Genomic DNA, 11,190 nt, shown 5'->3' with positions numbered 1-11,190 from the left:
CATATATATATATATATATATAAATTCAAATGTTTAATAAAAATGTGGTTATTTTTGAGAAAATGTCTGTGAAAAAAGTGTTTAAAAACTAATATTATGAACAAATCACAATTCACCAATAACTTTCCTACTAATATTGATTCTAAATTTATGAAAAATTGTTTGAACAACTGAAATCACATGCATTGGATTGCCTTATAATCATGATAAAATAAAAGTTTAGTTATAGATATTTCATCAAAAATATAGTTGATCATAATATAAAATTCTATACATAGACATACATCATAAATAATTATCATGAATATATTTTCTAATAAATATATATATACTGTGCTGTCAAATAATTAATCGCGATTAATCGCATCCAAAATATACGTTTTTATTTACATAATATATCTGTGTGTACTGTGTATATTTATTATGTATATATAAATACTTGGGGTGTAAATCGGATGGTTCGTCATGATACGATACGATATCGATTCTCATTCCCACCGATACGATATTTGCCGATACCTCAAAAAATTCTACGATACGATTACGATTCGATACAGGAGTATATCGATCGATATTATGATATGATATATACCTATTTTAAACAACCATCTACATTTTTATTAACTCACAAATGCAACCAAAATATATAACATGAACATTTATCTGAAGTTTTCACATCCTGTACCTTAATTGGGACATTCACGACAAAAAAATAGGCCTACACTTTTTTTTTTTTAAATAATAAAGAAAATAAACAATTGGAAAAACAATTCTGGCTGCTACTATGGGCTCAGTGCTAAAAATCTTTTCTACAGATAACCAAGTTACAAGCAATACAAGAAAATAAATACAATACAACAAAGACACAAGTTCAATAAACAGTGCTTTTCAGGTTTTTCAGCTCAGTCTAAAATACATTTTCAGGTACGCTACAGAAATGTAATAATCAAATGTAAAATAACTGCATAGTCGTCACTGTATAAATTAAATATAAATTAATCTTTTTTTTATGTTACAAAGGTTATTTAGTCAGGAGCAGTGAGCACTTGTATTTTTCTTTGACAGCATTAGATTTATTATTAGTTTGCTTTCACTTTAAGAACCAAGCACGGATTTAATATAGGCTACTAATACACATCAGTGTTTCCCCTGCCATTATATTAGGGGGATGAGGACATAAATACATGAACAACATCTCCAGAACTTCTCTGAGTACCGTTTCATCTGAGTAAACTATCCTCAAATCATATACACACAGAAATGTAAAGGTATCCATGGCAACCCGTCAAAATAAAAGTTTGGTTTAACTTGAAGGCATTGGCGGAAATATATTACTATTGTTGAGTAGAATGTACGTAACAGGCTGCTACTACTACTACTACTAAAATTATTAAAACCTTATTTTTAAGGAATAATCATACAATATTTGTTTTAATTGTAATATTAAATGACCTTTATTTTCCAAAAAATAAAAGAGTTTAATTTTCATTACTTTAAATGAATGTTTTATGCCTTAAAAAATTTAAATACACAACACAGAATTTCTGAGCAAAAAATCATAAGGCTATTGTAAGAATAAATTAAACTTGTTTTTATGCTTTCAAACAATTAGACATGCTAAAACAGAATTTGGTAACAATAAAACGTAAGGTTGGAAAAAATAAAACATTTCATAGGGCCCTAAACGTGTAATATTTGTTAAACTTTTAATAAATTGATGTTAAATTGTTTAAGTTTCATGATTTTAATTCATTCCTAGGGGAAACACTGCACATGCCTTTTCTTTCTCAACTGTTTATGTTAAGACATATGCCTAACCGACTGTTTACACTAGGATATTCGCCAAAACGCGCATTTTGATGTAATTTTGTCTGTATTTATTCATCCATGCACAAAAAAAGTGGAAGAGAGCTCAATTTAGTATTCGTGACGTGGCTGTCTGTGCGCGCGCGTTTCAGATGTGTGCGCAGAAAACTTCTCACACAGCGCTCGACTGTTCCGCCAACAATCCCGAGCGTCTTTTATGCTCACCTTGTGCCTTCGTGGCAGTCCTTATATCGAGTCCTGATACATGAGTTTGAACGAGAGTTGGCGTTAATGCATAGACGGACATTATGTGAAAATGTGGACAGTGCCAAAATAAAGGTGCCTATTTATACTACTGATATCGATATTTTACATGTGGCATCGATGCATCGTATCGTCAGACATCGTATCGATGAATCGATCCATATCGATGAATCGTTAAATTTCTTTATGTAAGGGATAATGTGCATCCAGCCGGTTATCTCATCTCAGAATAAACCCCGACAGGTATCAGGACCCCGACGCGAAGTCTTGTATCAGCCTGAAGGGGTTTATTCTGAGATAACAACTGGCTGGATGTACATTATGCCGCTTATTACACGGCTAAAAAGATTTGTTTTTACCATATATGTTGGGACAGTGCCAAAATAAAGGTGCCTATTTATACTACTGATATCGATATTTTACATGTGGCATCGATGCATCGTATCGTCAGACATCGTATCGATGAATCATTACACCCCTAATAAATACACACGTACAGTATATATTTTTTAAATATTTACATGCATGCATGGGTGTGTATTTATATATACATAATAAATATAATAAATATATACAGTACACACACATATACTATGTAAACAAAAACTTTTATTTTGGATGCGATTAATCACGATTAATCATTGCCCAGCACTAATATATATATATATATATATACACACATGCTATTTTTAAAAAAAAAGTCTGAGAAAAATATGTGAAAAAATTTAAAAATAAATGTCAAATTAGTTCTGAGAACATTTCTAAAAAATGTAAATAAGTACTGTACATAATTAATCTGAAATCATGAGAATGATTGTAATTGTTTTATTTCTAGTTAGAAAGAAATAACTGTACATTTGAAAAGAAAATCAACAACAACAAACAATCAAACACACTTCTTTTGGTTTTAGTACAATGGCAAAATTTTTAATATTTTTTTTAAATTTATTTTATTGCTGTCTTTATAATATCATACTATATTTCTCATATAGTATAACGTACAGCTGGCTAATAAGAGGTCTGTAATTTGGTTTTGATGGTTTGGACGTGTTTTACGCAAAAAATAACTAACTTCAGGCATGCAGTTGCTTAATTACAAAACTCAAAACTCATTAACATTAGAACGAGGTTAAGAAGAAATTCATGTGTGTACGCACGTCTGCTGAATTAGGCGTACTTATTCATAAGAAACTGTTCTGTGCATACAAATCCAAAATAATCCATGCAATTATAAGCGAATGAGACCCAAATATTTTAGCACCACAGAGACGTGTAGAAGTTAGATAATTAGAAGCCCTCACCTTCTCCTCCAGTTTCTTGATATCTTCAGTGTATTTCTGTGTGTTCTGTTTGAGAAATTCGCTGAGGTGGATGACCTCCTGCTCTGCCGCAGCTAGTTTACAGCCCAGCTCGCCGTTCTCACGGCACAGTGGACTCACGCGCTCCGGCAGCTGGGACTTCGGACTCTGGCTGGATACCGGACTGTCATACGGAGAGTCCTCAAATAGTGGAAAGAGGCATCAGCAGTAGGTAAGTGACCATTTTTAATCACACTATAAAAGTATTATGTTATTTGATTCATTCTAGTACCTTAGCTTTGAGCAGATATGAGTCATCATAGCGCCCCCTCTGGTTTTGGAGGACTTGTTGTGCCCTTAACTCGTTTTCCCTGATCCTCGCATGGAGCTGAAGGATTTGCTGCTTTTGCCTAGAAATTGCAAATCAGTAAGACACTCAATATTCACTTTGATTTTATTGGCGTTCACAGTCTGTTGCACAGCGCTGCTTCAGAGCACTTCTTTGGGGCTCCATGTGGAAAAGTTTTGATAAACAAGCATGCTGAAAAATTCCTTTTGAGCAAGAAGGACATGCTCGCTGGAGGCAGTCGCTACTTTCGTAAGAAATATTTTTACACTTGAAATGACATTTTAAAGTGTGCTTGTTGCACTTGGTTGGGACATTTTCTGCCTTTGAGCAAAATAAGAGAGGGTGTGTGGTTAAACATTACTAGATCAAGTCCAGCATATGAAAAACCAGCAAGATCAGAGAACTGATCACAAAGCTATCTTGTGGTGCCTAATGTTTTGATCAGTTAAAGGTGCTGCAAGCAATTTGTTCGGAAAATGTCCCTTTTTTCGAACGGAAATAACTGAATTAGATGTTCTGAAAAACATCTGTCTCTGTGATGACCGTAGACTCTGTAAACATATACAAAAATGTGGCCAAAAATTTCGGAGACACAAAATATAATAAAATACAAACTGAAAAAGGTACAATAATAATAATATGAATTTACATATTCCAAGAACATGACGTTACTTCTGAACAAAAAGTGTAAAAAAATATTCATAATAATAATAATAATAATAAAATTATTAGACATTATTTCAGATAAATTTTCTGAAGTGTTTTATTTATATATATATATTAGGGCTGGACGATATGGCCAAAATTTATGTCACGATATATTTCTTAATTTCGGTCGATACGATCTCGATATGAACACTATTTATCTGAAATAGAAATCTTTTGTAACATTATAAATGCCTTTATCATCACTTTTGATAAATTTTAAGCATCCTTGCTAAATAAAAGTATTAATTTCTATAGTTTATTTCCCCCCAAAATAATAAAAATTATACTGAATGGAATAGTGTATAATGTTACAAAAGCTTTTTATTTCAGATAAATGCTGATCTTTGGATCTTTCTATTCATCAAAGAATCCTGAATTTTTTTTTTTACTCAACTGTACTCAAATATTGATAATCAGCATATTAGAATGATATATTGATATTGTCCAGCCCTAATATATATATATATATATATATATATAAAACACTTCAGAAAATGTATATATATATATATATATATATATAAATATTCCTCACACAGTATAAATGGGTTTCACATGAAAAATATATAGCTGTTTATATTTTATGCTTTAAATAGTGCTGTCAAATGATTAATCGCATCCAAGTTTTTGTTTACATAGTATATGTGTGTTCACTGTGTATATTTATTATGTATATATAAATACACACCCATGCATGTATATATATGAAAACATAATACATTTTGTGAAATAATTATATATTGCATAATTTTAACATATATGATATATTTTAAAAGTATTTTAAGGTAAATTGTACATACTATATAATATAATATAATAATTTGATTTCAATAAATATTTCACGCAACATCCTGAAAAAGGTCTTGTTCTTTGTGTACAACTTAATGTGGCAATCTATTAATTTAACATATATATTAATTTAAAATAAATGTATAATAATATATAATATATAATCACAATAAATATAACAAATTAATTAAATTTTTTTGAATTATGTACATTTTATTTTACAAGTGTACATATTAACATATATGTATATATTTGCATATTATATTACATAGATTATAATATATATAATTCTTGAATTGAGTGTTTCTGGACCATTCTAACCCAATCTGTCAGCTGATTTTAATATATATTTGACCCCCACAACCTAAAAATGATCTTATTCTTTGTGTACAAATTCATGAGCACTCTAAAAGTGTCTTTGCTTACTCACCGGTCAATCTCCAGTTCCCTCTGCCTCAGGAGTCCCTCCTTAATCTTTACCAGGGTATTGACAGGGAGAGACGTTCCACCCAGCATCTGCACCAAACAATAATTTAGCATTAGAACTGCTCATCTGGTAAACACGCGGAATCAGGCTAGTGTGTACTTATGGTAAGCACACTATAATTAACATACTCTGTCATCATAATCACCATCAGCAACAAACTGTCACCGAAGCCACGCAGCATTACAGTGAAGAACTCCAGGGGGGTTGTAAAGGTCTCTTCTTGCCTCGAGGACGACAGCGAGTCTTTGTGCTACTGAATCTAATTATGCATTTGTTTATAACTTTACTTGTATGGTTTTTCCAAGGAGATGCGTGGCTCACTGAAAGTAATCTGAAATTATATAAATATATATATGTACACATGTACAGAAACATACAGTTTCCCCATAGTCAGTATGTACACAATCCCCAGCAGCGCATGTTTGAGTGAAGGGTGATGGTCTTGCCTCTTTAACACCGAGATCATCAGGGCACATAAATGGGAGCATTGATGTGCTATCAGAGTGCTGAAAAGACCCCCTGAAGAGCTCACTGATGATGTCACATCCCACGGTTTACACTACATATTCACCGGACATGAACGCTTGACTCTATAACTCACTACAGCACAAGGGAAGTCTATTGAGACTTGAAATATTGTTATCCATATTAATTTTCAGATCTTTCTAAATATATATATATATGTATATGGACCATGTGATATTTCAGTTTTTCTTTTTTAATAAATCTGCAAAAATGTCAACAATTCTGTGTTTTTCTGTCAATATGGGGTGCTGTGTGTACATTAATGAGGAAAAACAATTAACTTAAATGATTTTAGCAAATGGCTGCAATATAACAAAGAGTGAAAAGTTTAAGGGGGTCTGAATACTTTCCGTACCCACTGTATATAAAAAAACTATAAAACATACTTAAAATATATATATAAAAAATATTTTCAATATATTTAATATCATTTTTAAATATTTTAGTCGCTGCTTTATTAATATACTATAATCAGATTTATGTTCAGGATTTGCAGGTATTAAAATAAACCAATAATAATAATTTTACATATTTAATATCAAATCATTGTATAAATAACAAATTGGAAAATTAATGAATTAAAATATTTTAATTGCTACTTTATTGATATACTTTAAACGGGTCAATTTTCAGGATTTGCAGGTTTCTCATAATGAAATTAACAACAATATATAATAATTATTAAATGCATTTAATATAAAATAATTTAAAGTTTACTAATAAATAAAAACATTTACAAATTTAAATATTTTTCCAAAAATATTATAATCGCTACTGTATTGATATAATATAAATAGATCTAAATTCAGGATTTGCATGTTTCTCAATTGAATTTTTCATTTAAAATTAATTTAATTTTAGAAATGTATATTTTCAAATTAATTAATAAATTTCAATGAATAATTATTAAATTTAAATTTAAAAAAGCCATACTTTCAAATTACGTTAGTAAAATATTGCAAAATCTTTTACGCGTTATTTTAATTATTTTCAAATTATATTTATTTGAAATATTATTTTATTGAATATTTTCAAATTAATTAAATAAATTAAATATTATAAATATAATTAAATATAAATTAAATTATTTACTTTAATCATAAGGTGCCTCCATGTTCATTGTTACTGATTCTTTGTTATCTGAGCAACTGTTCAGAATCTAAATAAATCTTAGGGGTCCTATACTTTTTGCACTGGATACTGGATGTGGTATGATACATTTTATCCGTGGAGACCAATGGCTGGCGTCCACTAGACTATGCATTCAACTGATGTGGTTGCGCAGGAGCAACCGCAGATGCCAATTACACAACCAGTTATCAGATGTATTAGTCTCATTTACATCAACTCTTTAAAATAGTGCGTATTGTTTCCCTGACCCGACTCGGCAGACTTGACCAGCCGCCAGGCTCACAAATGCCAACCCTATAAATGCGGCACATATCAGTGGCACACTCGAGCCTGCAAACATGCCTTTATTTGCCTCTGGAGAGGTTTTAGTCCCAGCAGCAAACGGCGCGGTGATACGAAGCAGGTGCCACTTTCATTGCCAGGCCTCCCTCAACTCTTCACATAGCTGGGGATATATTTAACAGTCGGTGTGTGGTAAACACAATGAGCTGGCTCAAATCTCCACAGTATGTGCCACTCGCACACAAGGAGCTGTGCAGAAGGAGTCCATCACCAGTTGGGTGGCTGGCAGCAGCAACAAACACAGGCTGGGAAGCAGATGACAGAGAATGGATGGAGAGAAGTTGAGTAGGCAGCTCGCTCTATTCACTCTTAAAGGATTAGTTCACCCAAAAAAGAAAAGGACAATGACTTTCTGTCTTTCCTTAAGCATAAAAAAGGGTGCAAAAGAACCATAAAAAGTTGTAAAAGTAGTCTATACAACTACATTTATGTGAATGGGTTTAAATTCCAGCAAATAATCGATAAAGAAATGTGTACATTGAATGCAATGCTAGTTGCTTTGGATAAAAGCATCTGCCAAATGTAGATGTTAAAACTCCTAAAGACTTGAGAGTCCCAATCCTATTAATTTTACCTGCATGATATTTTAAAAAATGCCATTTATTTTAAAGACAGCACTTGCATACTTTTTGGGTTTCAAATGATAAAACAAAAGACATATTGTTCATATTATGTGGACATTTAAAATATATGTAGAGAAACACTCAAAATACTCATAAAAGACAGACCAGCACACAATTAAATTATCTTATTTTGCTGATGAAATGACAAAATGTACATTTTTAAATGAACTAATCCTTTAACACAAATGAACGCAATCTGACGAGTCTAACAGGGCAATATCTGAGGGTTACAAGAACTTCTTAGACATTAATGATCTAATTTTGTTTAATAATATTAATTAGCTTCCTTAAAGCAACTGTGACAGGTGGAAGTAGGCCAACCATTCAACCAAATGAATGTCTGCAGGCCTGTGACGTGTCCATGCATCTGACCAGAAGGCTTTACGATGATGATTGGAGAGCATGGGAGCCAGGACATAGCTGTCATTCCCCACCAGCTTGTCTCCTCGGAGGGTGTTGTCGCCACATGCCAGAAGTACCATGCCATTCCTATCAAGACTGGGACCTTCACACTTACATAAGATACTATGTTGACCCTAGAGCTCCACAAATTTGTCATAAATGCAGGCTGTTATACAGATGTGGCCATTAAGAATGCACGTTTTTAAATTATATTTTTAGGCCCTTTTATGCCTTTATTTGACAGGATAGTAGAGAGCAGACAGGAAAGCACTGGGTGAAGAGAGGGGAGTGGGACCAGCAAAGGTCCTCAAGACGGGAATCGAACTCGGTTCGCCGTGTGCGCAGATGATCTTTATGTCGCATGCTAACCACAAGACTATTGGCGCAGACAGAATGCACTTTTCACGCGGCAGCACGCAATTCGTCACACGTGATCATGGAGTTCCCTGTAGGTGCTTTTTCAGATTTTTTCAAAACATTGTTGTGCTTCACACAATTTCCACCATGTTGCGCAAGGAATAACATTCTGCAGTTAAACACCCAGGCAAGATCTCCGACAGCATTCTATTGCCACGCAAAATAAAATTAAATACAATAAATGTACGATTACGAGATTAAAGTCATAATATTTTGGGAATAAAATCAAAATGACGAGAATATAATCGTAGCCATATTGAGAATGAAGTCGTAGCAATATGAGAATAAAGTCATACTAATTTGAGAATAAAGGCCTAGCAATATGAGATTAAAGAAATAAAGTAAAAAAACTAAGTCATAGCAATATGAGATTTAAGTCATTGTATCTGTAGGTTTTACAGCATCAAAATGTGTGAGTGTTTCTATGACAAATATTACTTACCAATAACTAAACAAGCTACAAAACATGCATCATAGCAGATAAATCCCGAAAAGAGCACAACGCCTGTCCTCTTGGTAAGTGGGCACCTAGTGGGAATAAACGTCTATGCTTACCAAATTTTATGCAGTTACATAAACTAAAAGCTTTATGAGTCAGGAGAACTTGTTCCTCCACCTGCTCCTCAAAGCTCCTGACGGCACTGTTTGTCTCTCTCCACGCAGCCATTTAAATAGTCTAAGACAGGAACAGCTGCTTGAAGAAGGAACCTCATTCATTACAGTAGACTGAGGCCAGAAAATGCAAAATGCTGCGTCTTTAATTTTATACTCCCTTTGGTCCACGTTCGCCTCGAGTCAACAACTTTGAATAGGTCTTCATTTTAAAATGGAGAAACCTCCTCTGCATATTCTATTATTAACCACTACCACATTAACTCTATGAACAAAATCCACATTAAACACCACAATAAATGACTTGACATCGCATTTCCTATTGAAACAAATAGTTTGGGCAGGACACACTAAAGGGAACATATTTTTGATCAATTTTCCAGGAAGAGGTGCACATATATTGAAACTTCAATTGCGATAAGCTGATAATTATATTGCTGTTATGGTTAATAGTGAAATCTATAAATATAATTATTATTCGGTTTATAATTACAATTCTTATTCTAATAGTACACTGTAAAATCCAATAGTTTACCTTACTTAGATTTAATTAGTAATCTTTACTTAGTTGTTATACTTACTAGGTTTTATTAAGTTACAGCTACTTTCAAGGCAAATAAAAAATTTACTTACTGTTTTGAGTGACACTTACTTAAAATATTCAAGTAGCCACAAAGGAACCAATGACATTAATAAAGCAGTGAGAGGCAGCAGTGCACTAATATGCTGCTAATGTGCAACATAACAACAGAAGAAGAAAAGAAAACGAGTCTTAATAGACTTTTCACCCATTTCCTCCATGCCTGCAGTTATCTTTCACTAGTTGCATTCACTCGTTTCCCAGTCATCATGAATGTTGAATTTTCATTACAACTGAAATATATGAGAGAACATCACATAAGCTAACTTCATATTCAATTGATGTTGATTTTCCTAAAATGTTTTATTATTTTTTTTATTCATTATAGTGATTAGCGTTCCCTTTGGTTTGGCACTTGGAACTTTGTTTATGTTAGTATAATTATCTTCCTGTTAATGCAGCAATGCATCGTGAAGGCAGAGTAATTTGGCTGAGGGAATACATCAACTTAGTGCTGTGGATCGCCGGCACATTTTATGGAGGACTGTTTACTGATCCTGGGAGAGTAACGTTAGACTAAAATGCCGGCAGTTCTGACTCCCGTATGTACGTTTTCTTTTATCATTTGCCACTGATGATTCAAACGCGAGTTTTGGGCAGTGTGGAGTAGCACTTGTTGTTTGTCATTTCTCTGATCACAAATGCAGACAGGGTTTTATGTTTACACGGTGCGATGCAATGCAATGCAACGCGTAAAAAGACAGTATAAGTCATTATAATCAGTAATTATGACCCCACTGGATGCAACAAATGCCTAGTTTATAATGGGTTTTAATGTTTTTGTCTCGTCGCTCCGG

The 11,190-nt window shown here is 32.9% G+C and overlaps 1 protein-coding gene across 6 annotated transcripts in view; it reads right to left on the bottom strand.

The window, feature by feature from the left end:
- Positions 1–11,190, bottom strand: part of LOC107603087 (centrosomal protein of 85 kDa-like) — an 89,593-nt gene that overhangs the window by 16,515 nt on the left and 61,888 nt on the right. For all 6 annotated transcript variants that reach the window (XM_016295788.1, XM_016295792.1, XM_016295787.1 and 3 more), the window contains exons 4-6: positions 5,645–5,730; positions 3,661–3,778; positions 3,372–3,569 (exon numbers count right to left, since the gene is read on the bottom strand). In XM_016295788.1, coding sequence (XP_016151274.1) covers positions 3,372–3,569; positions 3,661–3,778; positions 5,645–5,730 — 402 coding nt within the window. The remainder of the gene's footprint in view (positions 1–3,371; positions 3,570–3,660; positions 3,779–5,644; positions 5,731–11,190) is intronic.

This window comes from Sinocyclocheilus grahami, unplaced genomic scaffold, assembly GCF_001515645.1.
Source record: "Sinocyclocheilus grahami isolate Dianchi unplaced genomic scaffold, SAMN03320097.WGS_v1.1 scaffold340.1, whole genome shotgun sequence".
Classification (NCBI taxonomy): Eukaryota; Metazoa; Chordata; class Actinopteri; order Cypriniformes; family Cyprinidae; genus Sinocyclocheilus; species Sinocyclocheilus grahami.
Note: the sequence above shows the minus strand (reverse complement) of the source record. Positions and strands in the feature narration are given on the sequence as shown.